General features: G+C 34.7%; 1 protein-coding gene across 1 annotated transcript; it reads left to right on the top strand.

The window, feature by feature from the left end:
- The first annotated feature begins 592 nt into the window (after positions 1-592).
- On the top strand, positions 593-13880 carry LOC122008545 (uncharacterized membrane protein At3g27390-like). The gene is made up of 11 exons (XM_042564307.1): positions 593-654; positions 747-1087; positions 5214-5322; positions 5411-5603; positions 5694-5830; positions 11480-11768; positions 11979-12085; positions 12163-12307; positions 12802-13003; positions 13101-13341; positions 13422-13880. The coding sequence occupies exons 2-11, from the start codon at positions 994-996 to the stop codon at positions 13666-13668; spliced, it is 1764 nt and encodes a 587-aa protein (XP_042420241.1). The 5' UTR covers positions 593-654; positions 747-993; the 3' UTR covers positions 13669-13880.
- Positions 13881-17198: the final 3318 nt, after the last annotated feature.

The following is a 17198-nucleotide window of genomic DNA, read 5'->3' as shown; positions in this document are numbered from 1 at the left end:
GGTTGACTCATTTACCGTCCTAGGTTTAGTTAATTTTATGTCTTCAAATATATAATTATATTTTATATTATCTGTGTAGTTTATCATAATCGTCAAAACCATAGTATGGGCCCAATGACAACACCACTAAAGTTTAATTAATTTCACATTATTATTATTATTATTATTATAATATGTCAATCTAAAACTGTTAATTGCCAAATTAATTTTCAAAGTTTCTAAAAATTCTAAACCTTTTAGTAATTTTATACAACCAAAATATTCTATCAGGTTCACTAATTTTGACAGCTCAAAAATATTTGATTTAAAATTATTAAATTTGAATCGAATTTGATCCGGTTCGATAATTTGTTTGAATCGAATTTAAATCTATAATATTTTATTTGATTGTTCATAAGTCAATTGAACTGGAATAGAATTATAATTATTTTCACACAAATTTAATTTAAATATATTTAAATTATAATTTTAAAATTTTGAATCAAATTTAAATCATTTTAAATTATAATTTAAATATACTCGAATAATTCGAATTGAATACATATATCCTAGTCAAACTCAAATATGAATACTTTTATATTATTCGGTTCGAATTCGTTTGCACCGGCCCCAAGTGGCTCTGCACAAGTCCTACCACATTTCAATCTCTCACTGGTTGATATTTTTCTTGTGTTCCATATTTTTTAACCAAAACAAACACTTCTTTTTTTAATCTTTTTGATCTGATAATTTTTCATATCCAATAGATTGCTTCCCTCTGCAATTAAAGTTGAGTGCTTTCGCGAATTAAAGTTAAAGAATTGAGCACCAGATGGAATGGATCTCCCCTCACGCTGTGGATTGGCCTCGGGCTGGCGGTTAATGGAGAGCCGCCGCTCGTCGCTGGGACACTTCCGGGAATCCATGGCCGGTCCCTTCTGTCGTTGCTGCTAAAAAGTTGTCCTTTTTCGCCTTGCCAGGCCGCGGGCCGGCGCTGCTTTGGGGGTCGCGGGGATGGAGCCGCTGAAGGGGTTTTGGTCGTGTCTTTGGAGTTTCCTCCGCTTCTTGCCCTTCTTTCTTGCCTTGTTGATTCTGGGGACTGTTAAAGGTCAGTTCTTTCTTCCTCGTAGGTTCTCTTGCTCCTTGTTCGCTCTAGAGTTTTCGTAGCTCTTGCGGTGTTTTGCGGGTTGCCTTTGTAGGTTTGTGGAGCTTAAATTCTTTCCTCTTTCTCTCTTTCTCTCTTTCTCTCTTTTTCGGGAAAGGAATGAAGTCTTCAAGGGTATAAGCATAATCATGTAGTAGAAGTTTTGTTGAATTCTGAATACTAGGGGGATACCAATTTCTTACTGCTACATGAAACCAGTGTGGCTCTTCAGATCTGGAGACATCCAATTCTTCAGATCTGGAGGGTTGGAGTTGAAAACTATGTCACTTCTTAGCTGCCAAATGCTCCAGTATCAACATCGCACTCTAGTGTGGACTGAGTCAAAGAGATCAATCTAGTTAGTGGTAGCATATATCTGCGGATGGCCAACTGTACTTACAGTCTGAATAGGTAATAGATAGAGATTCAAATCTCAGGCAGCATCATTATCAGGTAAAGATGATTATCACACACACAGAGTAACAATAATAACACAATGTGCAAAATAGTAAAGTTGTAAAGTCTACAACAAAACATCTCTCATGAATCTGAAAATAACAAGTGTGTAGCCGACCATGGAAAAGCATATAACAATGTGCAAGAACTTCAATTCCAGGAGTAGTAGTGAATAGTGATGAAACAGTAAGCTCAGGAAAGACAGTTGACCTAGCCAACAAAAATGGAAGAAGAAAGGTCATGAACACTCAACAATTACAATGTTTCTTCTGCTTCAGACATTGAGAAACTGTTGTTGGAGAGGAATAAAGTGATTGACAAGCTTAATGCCAGTAGAGAACTGTCAGAAGATTTGAAACGGAAAATAGAAATTCAAGCATGGAATGAAAACAAAGGAGCTTAATCTTAGAAAATTTTCAAGGTTGAGATGGCAAGGGTGGTTAATTTACTGAATCAACCGAAAGTCAGATGGAATAGAGATGTTAAACAAACTTACACTAACTAAATCCACTGCAACTATAGCTTATAAAGTGGTAGCCTGGTGGGAGAAGCAAAGGTTGATACTTTGCAGCACAAGGAATGTTGTGGAACAGGGAGAATGAGTTGCAAAGCATTACTCAAAAACATGATGAATTACAAATCAGGGAAATATGTACTTGCAGCAAATCAAAGAATTATCCTTATTGTTCGAGGAGGCCAGACCCCCAATAGAACTAATGAAACAAAAAACTACCAAGAATAAAAGAAATACGGCTACTCAGAAAACATGAATCCCTGTGAAAGAATAGTAGAAAGATCAAATTCAAAGGATGGCGCTTGAGGTGCTTGCATGTGTGATGTGTGGTCATTGGCAGGTTATTGGACTGTCACCAAAGGTAGAAGTTGTGGTGCTTGCATTGTGAGGTGCAATCATTGGTAGAGTATTGGATCACAAATAGAGGCTGATAATGATGATTCTTCTCTCGTCTTGGTTGCAACATTAGTTTCTCGTCTTCGAAGGAAGAGTTATTGCTCTTCAATCTACTAGGTCTCTTGTTCCTACTTAGTGAGCTAAAAAAAAACTCAGTCTCTCAAATGGAGAGGAGGATATCACTAGCATTTTGACATTGTTTTGCAAGTTTTGACTATAGAAGGAGAAGAGAATTTGGTTGTTGTATTTGAAACAATGCTTGCTTATAGTATGGAAAGAGAGACACTTTGTTCATGTAGGTCATTGTTGGCCTCTTCTCTTGATGGAAGCACGATAAAAGTATCTTCAATAGGTGGAGCTTAGGAGTCAAGGAGATCCAAAGATGAGGATTGAGTGTGTTGCTATGCTTGAAGAGGAGAAGCCTTAATGAAAGAGACTGGGTAGGAGCCAAGAGTAGAAGGGCTTGATGGTTGCTGCTAGATCAATTCACTCATAGAGTCACATGAAGGAGATCAAGTACAAAGAGATCACATAGAGAGAGATGGCTATGCAAAGGAGTCATGACACATGGAGGACACTAAAGATGAGCCACTTTGAGGGAGGTTTTCACACGGAAAGAGATGTTCACTGGCTGAGATTGAAGGCCTGAAGGGCTTCGTGAGATGTCACACTAGAAGAGGAGCATCTGATGGAATGTTCTCATAGTGAAGGAGGCTCACTCGTGATTCGCTAGAGGTACTCGGCATAGATGAGAAATCATCTTGGTTGTGTGGAGGATGTGGTCAAGTGAGTGGAGAATTCATTCTTGACAAGCGATTGAAGAAGGTTCTTGCTTGTGAAGAAATCAAGGGCTGGGAATTGGCTTCATTAGGAAGAGAAGAGGATGAGGGGAGAACAAAGCAAAAGGAAAGCCACTGTCCATAGCGGTAGTGGCAGTTTCTCAATAAGGGGAACACCTCTTTGTAAAATCCTAACTATAGAAAGACGGTGCCATACATATTTGGAGAGAGGAAATATTGTATTTCTTACATTAATGATATAACTATTGCCTGGGTATACATTGACCTATAGTAAATCCCTAAACATATTAATATTAATGTGGGACTAAACACATTAGATCAATAATTGTATTAATTTAATATCTCTACAGATTTCTTAAGCCCGATCACCAATATCTTTCTTGGAATTTTTATAGTATTCCAACTAAGAAGCCTCACTTGTTGATGATCATCATGTATCCATCCAGAAATATGATCAAGATGCATCAAGGACAGGACTGGTGATAACTTTGTCACCTTGAGAGATAGGAACTGGTAGGTATATAAATTGAGAAAATATGAACCTAAATATTGCATTGCCCACTTCCCTTCACACCCTTTTATTTTGGAAATCCGATGGTTAGTTTCAGCTCAGAATTTTCTGTGGAAGCACTTCAAACTTATGGTAGTTAATTGTCTGATTTGTGATTCTCCACAAATACAAAAATCGCAAGTAAATGAATAACAAAACTTACTAGAATCCCTCTTTTATGATATCATATGCAAACAATATAGGAGTTATTTGAATGCCTTAAATAGTGCAGTGATTTTCTTGTGAGCCAAACATTTTTAAGGAGAGACAGCCTCTGATTTGTAATGAATAAATTAGAAGATAGGATCTCCTTGCCTAACACCTGTATAGCTAGAAAATCATTGACTGTCAAAATGTTATCATGTACTTTGTGTCCTTGAATAAATGCAGATTGTTCCTGATTAATTCTACAGCGAATGTCTTTGGGAAAAAAAAAAGAAGCTTATATAATTTCATAATGCAATAGGACAATAATCAATAATATAAGAAGAGTTTGCCTTCTTAGGAATTAGTAGGCTCCTGATGTATTGATTGGAAATAAGAGAGCCTCCTCATATATGTTGCTCATTAGTGGCACCAATTTGTTGATTCTAATTCAACTGTGTATCCATCAGGTACTGAACTCTTACTATACATAGCAAGAACATTGTCAGATGTTTTACTGTGTTGAAAGAATCCCGATAAGCTTTAGAGAACTCTGACAGGGAGACAATTTATGTAATGATTACTTTTTTTTGTGTCATTGTACAAGTCTTAGGTGATCTTAGGTGGGTTCAAGATCGTACAGGTCTTCCATAATTATTGCTTGCGGCATCTCGTCTACATATTATCTTACTATATTTCTTTACAAAGAACACAATTATATTGGGATTTTCTATTTTTTATTATCATGAGACCTACAGTTCAAGAAGATTATGTCGGAACTTAATTACTGGCATGTTTTATTAATAGTTTGAAAAAGACTAAGGAGAAAATTTTCCAGTCTAAAGAAGGATTGGCTCAACCACTTCGATGTTTAGGAATAGGTTTATGTTGGATGGAAAGAGATGATTGCACATTACTAGATCTAATGTTTTCTGAAGCTATATTTTTTCTTTTGGGGTACTTATTGCAACTTGAAATTAACCTTCATTAATTATTCCTAATCATGTAGCATCCACAAAATGATTAAAGTGCTTTTGAGCATCCACAATCATCTTGTAGCCATTGTCAATTATTTGACAGCAATTGTGTTTCAAGGATGCTTCTTTACATATTTTATTGAAGAATGGACTTGTCTTGCTTCTCGTTCAATAATTCAGTGATGGGAAATTGGGAAGTAGTTTAAAATATGCATATATGATTGAGTTATTCTCTCTTAAAAACTTCTTTTAGGTATTATACTTTGTCCATTTGTATGTCTTATCATGACATTGGGAAATTCTGCAATCATCTTGGGTCTCTGGCCAGCACATGTAGTTTGGACATACTACTGCATGATAAGGTAAATGAGTTAATATCCTTTCATCCTTCGTTAAATTTACTATTTCTTTTATGGCATATTCATCAACTAGTTAGTTTGTGAAAGGCAGATCCAAACAGCTCGGGCCTGTTCTGAAGTTTATTCTTGCACTTGGTGCATCTATTATATTAGTTCTCTGGCCTCTAGTTGGTATATTAGGAAGCATCCTTATAGGAGTAGGTTATGGTTTTCTAGCTCCTGTTGTGGCTACTTTTGATGCTGTTGGAGAAGGGAAGGCAAACAATTTCCTTCATTGCTTCATGGTATATCAAATTATTTTAGCTACAGAATGTCCCTCTCAATGGTAGATTTTTCACATTTCTTTAAATTTCATGGCCCTTAAATACATGTAGGATGGAACTTGGAGCACAATTGAACGAAGCTTTACCGTGGTCAGAGATTTCAGAGATGTTTGTTTTTATTCATATTTCTCAATCATGGATGATCTTCACCAACGTGATCCTCCAAATGAAGGACCTTATGAGATCAGGTAAGCTATCGTGGATTCTTTATTCCTGTAGTTGTGCCAAGAAAAGCTGTTTTCTAGTGATTTACATGAGGCATAAAATGTGGTTCAAGAAATAGGATGTGCTGTTATTCCACCTGATAGGATTATGCAATTATGAAAATTAAGGTTTCGCTGCTGGTTTTGTCATAAATCATCAAAGAATTTAGAAATGGTGCTCACATGCAATGGGTGTGAAAAATAGATTTCATGAAATTTAAAGATAGTTGGTTTTAGATACACTGATCTATATTTCAGTTTAAACTAATTCATTTAAGAAAAACAATTTAATCTAATTCAATCTTATAGCAACGTTTCAAAATATGATACACATTGAAAAAACTTTGGGAGGGAGAGCCATCAGACCATCTGAAAACGGAGCTTTGTTGGTTTTAGAGACAGAGATCTTAAAGTAATCACCAGTCACTGAAAAATCCCTTGATTACTTATTGAACATAGGTTTCTGTTATGCCTTCTTGTTTTGTATATATAGAGTTATGGGAACAAAGTGCAGTATCTCTCCCTATTAGATTTAATTTTGAGCAACTTGTGCCTTCGTGCCTTTAACCTTCAAGTTTTTTTAGTCTGGCCATTGTGCCTTTAACCTTCAAGTTCTTTTACTCTGGCATTCTCCGAATAAGAATTTCCTGCAGCACAATTGTTGACAAGACTAGCTGAAGCATGATAACCATTGACATTGTTATAGTGAAATGACACAGAAATTGTCATCTAATTTAGCTAGGGATACAAAAGTGATGCTACTAGTTTACACAATCCAACCCAACCCCTAATTTATAGGTTTGGGTTTGAGTTAAATAGGTCATATCATAAATGGGTCAACTCATTTGTGACCTACAAAACTAATCATTTTAAGTTTGATGACTAGACCCACATTGACCTATTTAAAGATGACCAGTTTGTACCCCTTTAAACAAGACCCATTATGACTTATTTAAACATCATTCAATTTGACCTATTGAAATATGATATTGGTATGAACATTTATTCATACGCTATATTTCTCAAATTTTCTTCTCACTTCTCAACATTTGTTTTCCAAACTAGTCATGTCACACAACCTATTTATGACATGGGTCATATCACCAATCTGACATGGCAAAACTATTTAATTAAATGGGTCAAACTAGGTAATTCTTATAGAGGGGATTAGAAGGAGAGCATTTTCAGCTAATATCTGTTGTAGTTGTTAATGACAGTTAGATCTAGGACCATTTTATTTTACCATCGTCTCTAAAGATGGTGAAGAAACAGCAAGAGTTGTAAGAAGATCCTTGCAAATATTCTAGTGGAATTGGTCATCAAGAGTTGTAAGAAGATCCTTACTTGCAAATATTCTAGTGGAATTGGTCATCTAACTCACCAGAAAAAATCACACTATGGAAGGATAGTTGTTTTTCATTAATCACTATCCTTTGTTAGTGGTGAGCTTGCAAACTTTATTTATTCAAATGATGAAGTGAGAAAGGTCTCACAAAAACTTATGAATTTCAAGTCACCATTTTTATTGGCCAACTTGAATGACTTTGAATATTCTATGAGAACTTATCTCCAATATTGTAATAGATAAGTATCAAGAAACACAATGCGTTTCGATGTAATAAAAATATTTCTTGAGTAGGGGTGAGTATTCAGCTAAAACCGGATCGATTTTTTTTTAACTAACCCAACCCACCAAATTTTTAATAAAAAGCGAACAAACTGAATCGATAAAATATCAGTTAATTCGGTCGAAAACTAAACTAACCGAATTAACTAGATTTTTCTAATTAGGGTCTAAAAAATTGGTTCGATTTAACAAAAATTCAGTTTCGATCTAAAAATTAGTATCAAAATATTTGTTTCGGTCCAAAAATTCAGTTTATTTGGTCTTGTTTAACTAAGAAATTTTAAAACCGAACTGAACCGAATTAACCGATTTTTTTTTAAAATGATATTTCGAAAAAACCAATTTGAATTTTTAAATTCAGTCGGTTTGTTCGGTTTAATCGAACTTTTGCTCACCCCTATTCTTGAGACACAACAACAATTTAATACTTCTACATAATATAGAATGTCGTTAACTTGTAATGTTTAGATTAGTATGTAGTCATAATGCACAATCATTTATATGTTGCATTGCATTTTGGATAAACAATCATTGGTTTGTTTAAAAATGAATTATCAATTTTAAAGTTTTTAAATTTTCTCACACTGCTCATGCTATTTTTATTGGAGCGAAAAGGTGATATCTTTGACCCCAACCGGCGCAATATCGCCAGCCCCATGGCAAGATACAGACACATAAATCATAGGGCGCATTTTGCCATAACGCAACGACCCTTTGCATGGGGAGGTCAAGCACCCAACGCTCATGCTATTTTTATGTTGTTAGTTTTTATAGTCTAATTGAAAAAAATTTAGATAAGTTTTGATAATGCGTCAAATAATGGTTTTGCATTAACTAGTTTAAAAGAAAATTTGTTTTAATCATGAGAGATAGTATGATTTTTCACATCCGAGTTTAATACATCTTGAACCTCTATATAAGGATGTGTTTAGAGTATTTTTATGAAAATGTTGCACAAATTAACAATGCAATTAAGTTTATCTAGTCATCACTTTTAGGATATATGATTTTACAAAATATTATGCAAATATAAATGTTAAATATAGAAATAGCTATTTATGTACTAACTTACCTTATGCTTAAAGCAGATGTGTACCATTTAAGGACCAATTAAAAATGTAAATCATTATGATTGAAAGATTTCCTGTGACTTGATTAGCAAATAGTTATTGGTTGTATACTAAAAATACATGTAACATGTTAAAAAATTATTATTGTACAAATCAATTTTCCATTGTATACAACCTAATTTCACATTTGATATTTCAAGCGTTATGCTCAATAAGTGATTTATTTAATAACATAGATATCATAGCTTGTATTAATGCTATGGAAGCATAGTTATTTAAGGTGTGAGGTGCCCAAAAGCACATGGGTGTCAGGGCTGAGACGCACGACTTAACGTGAGGTGCATTCCTTATCAAAGTAAGGTGCTCTGGGTATACAGTTCAAATATATATAGGGAATTTTTGCCAAAATATTTTAGTAATAAAATTATAGTCCATAAAATATTAAATAATAATGTAAATATAAAATGCACTAGCAAATAAATATGTTATACGCATAATTCAAATTAAAGAGAAAAAATTCAAATATATAAATCATCAAAATCTTCATCATTTTCCTCAATCATATCATTTCATCATCGCAATCTGATTCTTCATCTGTTTCCTCAAGATTGATTTCTTCCTCTTCATCAATAAGTTGACTTGTAAAAGATCTTCTCTTAGTACCTTTTGATGTAGTTGCCCTTCTTTTAAAGAAGATGAAGTTCGAGATCTAACATCTTCATGAACTTTAGAAGCTCGTTCAACTTCACTCCAAGTCAAATTGTCATCATCAAATACTAAATCTTTTTCTTCATCAATGTTATCATTCAATCCCTCCATCAACTATCCATTGCTATCAACTATCTCATTCAAAGAAATAAAATCGACAGTGTCACACATAAAAATAAGTGTCGCATGCATGCTACGAAATTAATTAAAAGGGCAATTAAAGGCATGGGCCTAATTTGCATATCTACATCTCATAGACAAATCGAGCCTCAAGTGCGCATGTCGCCTCTCACAAGGCGTGCGCTTAAGCGCGTTTCTTTCAAGCCTCTCACAAAAGGCTTGCTTGGCTGCACCTTGCACCTAGGCGCAGCTAGGTGAACTCCTTTAAAAACTATGGTAAGTGATTAATTATTATAATGTCCCATATCTAACCTAGGTAAAATTCATCTTATTAAAAATTCACATATTAAAGGCACTTTGATACAACAGGACCAAGCCTAGCATGACCCACCTCTGCCTCATTCTCACTGCTTTGATATGGTAAGTATAAGGTAAAATTATGTTGATCTTGATCCTTTCAAAGGAAGGAATGTAGATAGCCTACATGGAAGGCTAAAAGGTCGGCTTTGGATCACAAACATAAATATTTCTTTTTCCAAACTTAAGATTTATATACATATACATGAGATGTTATATTTAAATTGTATAATTTGATTGAATTGTGCTGAAGTGAAGTTTTAATATTATAAACACGTAATGATGCAAAATAAATAAATAAATAAATAATTTAATAAATAAAATTTTAGAGATTTTTATCTAATTGTCTTTTTTTCACCTTAATTCCCCTATTTTCTGGAAAAAAATATCTGAGTTTTTGTTTTTAAAAATATTTTTAATTTTTAATTATTTTTTAATGTTAAATGAATTAGTGGGTTTGATCCCATGGTAGGTATAGGTTAGTGACATCACACGGAAATGGATTCATTAACCTTGGGCCATGCCCCTCCAACAGGCCTACTTTGATGCCACTAGTATGGCCTAGTTATTTTTATAACTTACACATATATGTTGATATTATTTGATAGCATATAAATTTTATAACTATTAATTATTTATATGTTATATAATTTAATTGTATTGTATTTAAAATAGCAATTTGAGGTGGATTTTTTTTGGATTCTATGTAAAAACTCAAAAATCCTACCAAAGACCCAATATAAAAATATTGAGTATTCAAAACCTTGAAAATTCAAAAAAAAAAAATAGATTAGGTAAGCTTCTCGGTAGGCTCATTTTGACACTACTAGTATAGCTTAGTTAATTTATAACTTACACATATATGTTGATATGATTTGGCAATATATAACATTTAAATTCTATAATCATTAATTATTTATTTGTTATATAATTCAATTATATTGTATTTAAAATAATAGTTGAGTTGGATTTTTTTGGAGTTTTATATAAAAACTCACAAACCCTACTTGGATCCAATATCAAAATATTTTCTAGAAACCTGAAAAATCCTTCAGGCCTTCACGTTAGCTCAGTTGGTTTTTCAGTTCAGCTTGGATGTATGGTCCTTTTTGCTCATCCCTAAGTAACATCTATGTAGCTAATGTACGGAAAATATAGTACATAGGCACTTTAATTGCTGTTACATCATTACATGAAAAATAAATCAAAACACTGATAGGGTATTTTTCATTAGCTATAACTTATGACTATGTTTTAATAATGAGATATTATCACCATCAGAGATAAGGTTCATGTAGCTTAGCCTCAATATTTGGGACCTTTGACATCTTCTTGATGTAGAACTATTTTGTGGACTAAATACAAACCACCTCAACATCACATTGTAAGATTAATCTTTGTAAAAGTCTGAAAAAACAATCTAGTTTATACAACTTTTTCATTCAGAATAAAAAAAAAAAAAAAATCCCTTTTAGGCATATCCATTTTTTTGCCTTGGTAATTTGTTTCTTTGGTAACTGGAGAAATAGATTATGATATGGTAACTTGCGCTTTTTGAAATGTGTTTTGGATATTTCCCTCACTAATATTGCATATCAGTTGAAGTCAAATTTAGTACGGATAACACATCTAATTTTTCATTTTTCAAAGGAAAATGGTAATTTTTTCAAGTCTTAGCAACGAAGGGTGAATCATTTCTTGCAGTTTTTAGAATCTAGTTTATTGGTTAAATGAGAATTTGTATCATGCCAGACTGTGGTATGTTCCTGGTTCCTGGGTGATTGGTTTTCTTGGAGTAATGGTCGATATGCCAACAATCACATTAATTGCCATTTACAAGAGCCCCTACATGCTTTTTAAAGGATGGAAACGTTTATTTCAAGATCTTATTGGCCGAGAGGGCCCATTTTTGGAGACTGCATGTGTGCCATTTGCTGGCCTTGCTATTCTTCTATGGCCAATGGCAGTTGCAGGAGCTATCATTGCTTCCATACTATCAAGTTTCTTTCTAGGTGCATATGCAGCTGTTATCACATATCAGGTATAAGAGTTTAATTGTTCAGTATAATTTGCAACAAGTCCATAAATTGTATGACTATAGCAAGTAGCAAGTACATATTTAGTATTGTGATGTAAACATCACTAATCAGATAACAACTGATTTAAGTTTTCATTTTTTTTTCTTTGTTGAGTATAAAACATGTGACTCACATAGTACTTGTGTTCCATGAACTTTTGTTGGATGCCTCAGGAGAAATCAGCCAAGATGGGGCTATTTTATATTATCTCCTCCTTGTCTTTGTTTGATGAATATAGTAACGACATACTTGACATGCCTGAAGGGTCTTGCTTTCCCAGGTTAGTACACTCTTTTTCTTCCTCAAGTGAAGCGTCACTCCAGAAGTGAAACTTCTTTCGTATTTCAATTTTTTTAGGTACCAGTATCGGAAGAACATTTCACAACGATCAAAGTCTCTAAGTAGACATTCCTCTTTGGCACGGAAGAATCAAGATGAAAAGAACCCTTCGTTACGTGCCACTTCATTCAAGGGTATCTTGCCTGAATTGAAGCCTTTGAAGGTAACACATCTCCAGATGTTAGCTAACATTTTTTGAGAGGTCTGCTTGACGATAAAAATGATTAGCTGCAGTTCATAGAGTTAGATTAACCTTATAAGTATTGCCTGGAAGTTAGAGTACTGGTTTTACATTGCAACTTCCTCCTTGAAAACTATTCTGAGTTCTAAAAATTGTTGTATCGATGTTATTCACTTGAGGACTTTAATTGTAGACTTGCAGCATGGCTGGCCATATGTTCTTTCCTAAATTTGTCTTGACATAGACCTGTTACCATCTTTCGAAGGTTAACATTTTGTAGAGATAGCCAATCCTTTTTACATGCTCCAGGTGACTTGTAATTATTATAGAATATAGATAAATTAAGGGATGGGTAGTGATAGGATGGATTGTCTCAAGCTACACAGTTTTGAAATATGTTCAATCTGTTATTTTACCTTCATATTTACTCCAATTGTTAGAAAAAAGTGGTTGAAACTTGATGTCTTTTTCTTTAGTTACTCGATCGAATGTTCTCAGAATGTAAGCACTATGGTGAGTCTTTGATTGGCGAAGGAGTAATTGCACCTGAAGACATTAAAGAATCTAGATCCGGTAAAGGTGGAGGAAGCAGAATTGTAAGCATTGGCTTGCCGGCATACTCCATTCTTCAGGCACTTCTAGCTTCTGCAAAAAGAGACTCCGATGGTTTAATCTTAAGTAAGGAAGCATATTGTATCACTTTAGTCCTCGACAAACAAAGAATGTTATTACCGAATCTCTGTATTTGGCTACTTAGATGGTTGCTCTTTTACAGGTGATAACACTGAGATAACCACAGAGAATCGACCCAAAGATGCAATCTTTGATTGGTTCTTCGATCCTGTGATAGTCTTGAAAGATCAGATTAAAGCTCAAAATTTCTCAGAAGCAGAAGAACAGTATTTATCCAGGTTGGTTTTGCTGCTAGGTGATTCCAAGAGACTGAATAACATTCATGATCAATTGCCGCCTTTGGAGCAACGAAGACAGGCTGAGATACATGCATTTGCTCGGAGGTATCAGTTCTTTGTTGAAAATAATGCGGGTGCTTTTGTGCTGCTTTCCTGTTTGGACTTACCTTATGTTGTCGTGCTAGGTTGTGTGGTATCACCCAGTCTCTCTCAAGGTATCCAACAGTCAGACGACGCTTTGACGGCCTTGTCAAATTACTTTATGAAGATCTTGAGAAGAAGTTTGGGAGTACCAAGCCCGTGAATGGTGGTAAAGTAACTCAGAATTTAACAAGTCGCATCATCCGGATCGTTAGCCAGAAATCATTTCAGTCGGGAAAAAGCCCTGGCAGCAACTCTCAAGAATCACAATCGTTAAACAATGTCCTGTAGTCATATGGCCTTAACTGGGAAGACATTTGTTTCTTTGTCTTCCATCATTAGAATTTGGTAGGTTTTCCCCATCTTCTGTTTGTCTAGATTGAGGTAAAGTTATTATACAAAAAAATGTATGTAATTGTATTGCTTTACGAGCTCAAACCGTACTTGAACGATACGTAACACATTGAAATGGGCATAGAAGTACCCTGTTCCTTGCCTTTGGATGTATGTTTGTTATTGATAGTGTTTGTACATGATTTGACAGCATCATTGGGCGAGCTGTTTTGCTTAAACCCTCTTGGATGCGTCGGTTGAGCCAAATGGATTGGTCATACTTCATCAGCTTGGCTGGCTTTATTGCCTTTTCGACACTAAAATATCCCATAATATCTTGTATAAAACTCGCACATTCACAACTACATTTTACTCTTCCTTGTTGCATAAATAAAGTATTGGGTCCATCTCTTCTTTGTGGTAAGGTAATAGCTATGAATAGTAGAAGGGGATCTATTATGGTACATATAATTTGATTATTGTATTACCAATGTATGCATGAAGTTTGCAATGACATGATAGGATGCACATGAAATGAAATGATCAAATGTAGTTAATCTAATTGACTAATTCTAGGATAATCAATTTGATCGTACATAATTTTTCCATCAGCTATCAAGATAAATCGGAAAGCACACGCGGCGGGCAGTCTAAAAGTCCAGCATCCTTTGATTGCACAATCCATTTGTAAAAAAATTTCTACAAATACGCTATAACTAGGGATCGATAATCTAGATGTCCAACCGTGACGCCATAATTCCGGAGATGATCTAATGCACATGAAGCTCACAGAGCTTATCACTTGATGAAGTCAAACTGTGGTTGTTGACTTGGCACAACTAAGTTTCTTTGAAAAAAATGATAAACCTAGTTAGTTTTATTGACTAGCCTTGCATGGGGTGACCGGCCCGGTCTCATAGAATTGTTCCACCAGCTATCAGGATAAATTGGGAAGTGTGTGTGGCGGGCAGCCCAGAAGCCCAACATCCATTGATTGCGAGCCCCATTTGGAGGAAAAATTCCTATAAATATGTCATAGCTGGTGATCAAACTGTGAATGTCTGGGTGATAACATGGATGTCCACAACAAAGTTTCTTTAGCTCAATAGCTTAGAGGTTCATTAGAGATCGACAAAGGATGGTATGGGATTTCTATGGGAGTTGATTTGACAATTTGATGGCGATCGCAAGAGGTGAACTACGCAAATAACCTAATGAAGGATGAAACATGAAATGAGATGAGAACTTGATGCATTTGAAAGACCAAGCTTGATAGGAGATAAACTCGGTTCCCTATGGGTGGTGCGGTGGTTAAGACATGAAGTGTTGCCACATGAGGTCTTGGGGTCAAAACTCGGCATGTCAGAGCATGCCTTCCCCCATGCTTTGCCACCTGCACTAATGGCTAGTAGTCATCCGTAATTTACCTCCGCCGTATTATCTTAGGGACAAGTTGGCGGGGGTTTTGGGGGCGAGCAAATCGCCTTTTGCCACTTGATAGGAGATAAACTCTTGAGCAACTTACAACTACGACCTAAAAATAGTGACCTAAGACAGAGATTATGTGAAATTTAAACATATAGATTCATGTTTCCGACTTATTTAAGCTTGATTGGCCTTTTGACTAAGGAATGTATATTCTGGATAATAGTTTGTGATTCTCTGTCTATTTGATGGTCAGTTATAAGTTAACTTTATAATTTATCATTTTTCTTATAATTTAGAGATGGACTATAAGAAACGTCTTAGGTGAACCTAATCATCTTTTATTACAATTGGTCATAGTTTGTGGTTGAGCTTGATCACAAAGATTTGTGAGGTCTTACAAGGTATAACTTGAGCAAAATAAAAAATTAATGTTGATATGATAGCAATTATCTTGTAAGTTAACGAGAAAGGAGATTTGAGAAGAAAGCCAGAAATGAAACTTCATTTCTGAGAAAACAAGGAGAAATCCATCGTTTACCAAAAAAAAGTTTATTCAATGTCGAGTATGAATCCTCAAACAGCTAAATAGATTATTTATATAAACTTTAGACCCTAAGACCTAAATAAAGAAAGGAACCTAATATATAAACCTCAATTCTCATCTTGTAAAAAAGGAAAAAGTTTTGGCCAAAAAAAGTAAAAATCTTAATAAAAATCATAACAAAAAGAATTTACCAAAACAAGATATTTAATTAGACTAATCCTAACTCATAAATGTAAGACATACCAAAAAATACTCTAAATATCATAAAAATAAAAATTATTAAAAATAGTAAAAATATATTTGGAAACTCAAATGAGGACATAAATAGTGATTTTCGCCCGAAACTTAGCAATTACGGGTTCATAATCGACTATTGAGTCAACTAAATCCTATGCACGAGATAAACTTTGCTATTCATTTGAATTTAGCCTAATAGAATTAGGGATATAAACGAGCCGAACCGAGCCAAATAGTACTAAGATCGAGCTCGAATCGAACTTTTATCACAAGGTTCGAGCTCGGCTCGTTTTGGAATTACTTAGCTAACGAACAGTTCGAGCTCGCCTTGTTATTAACTCGATTATCATAGTTAACGAGTCTAACTCGTTAAACGAACTCGAGCTCGTTTTCGGACTCGTTTTAGAACTCGTTTTTGGGTTCGTTTTAAGGCTTATTTTGCAGGCTTCTTAAGCGAGCTCAAAAACTCATTTGAATAAATATTCAACAAACCTAACAACTAAAATAATATAAACTCAACACATCATTGAACATCCCAAACTACTATATTAAACTTCGAAACTCAATACACCATTGAGCATGTTCACGAGCCCTTTAATTGAGCTGAGCTCGAGCTCGAGTTCACGAGCTTATAAACGAACATTTTCTCGAGCCCTTTAAACGAGCTGATCTCGAGACCGAGTTTACGAGCCTATAAACGAACATGTTCTCGAGCCCTTTAAACGAGCTGAGCTCGAGCCCTTTAAACAAGCTAAGCTCGAGCTCACGAACCTATAAACGAACATGTTTGTAAGCTCACGAGCCGAATATCCTTGAGCTCGAGCTCGGCTCGATAAAACTATCAAGCTCAAAATTGAGCTCGAGCTCGGCTCGATAAGCTAAACGAACGAATTTAATTTTACGGAATTGAGCTCTGAATAGCTCGCGAATCATTTGGTTAATTTACATCCCTAAATAGAATCGACTCAAAACCTTGTTGGATAGAGATAAGCTGGTTGAAGTGGTTAGTTGAGTTGACTCGAATGGATTCAATTTACTAAACAAAATTTGAATCGATTGAAACCTTATTAAGTCTGCTAAAGATGGCAGTCGTTGATAGATAAGCCTATGATATTATCTAATTTAGTTGACTAGATGCAATTTGAATTGACTAAATAGTAATTGTTGATGGATAAAATTTCCTTATCATGATTTTCATAAACTATCTATCTTCTCTTATATTTAAATGCTCTGTTTTTTTCGATAATCCGTATTTTACTATCTTTAGTGGTGATTGATA

Source organism: Zingiber officinale, chromosome 8A (assembly GCF_018446385.1).
Source record: "Zingiber officinale cultivar Zhangliang chromosome 8A, Zo_v1.1, whole genome shotgun sequence".
NCBI lineage: Eukaryota > Viridiplantae > Streptophyta > Magnoliopsida > Zingiberales > Zingiberaceae > Zingiber > Zingiber officinale.
The sequence above is the reverse complement of the archived record's forward strand: the minus strand, read 5'-3'. Positions and strand labels throughout refer to the sequence as shown.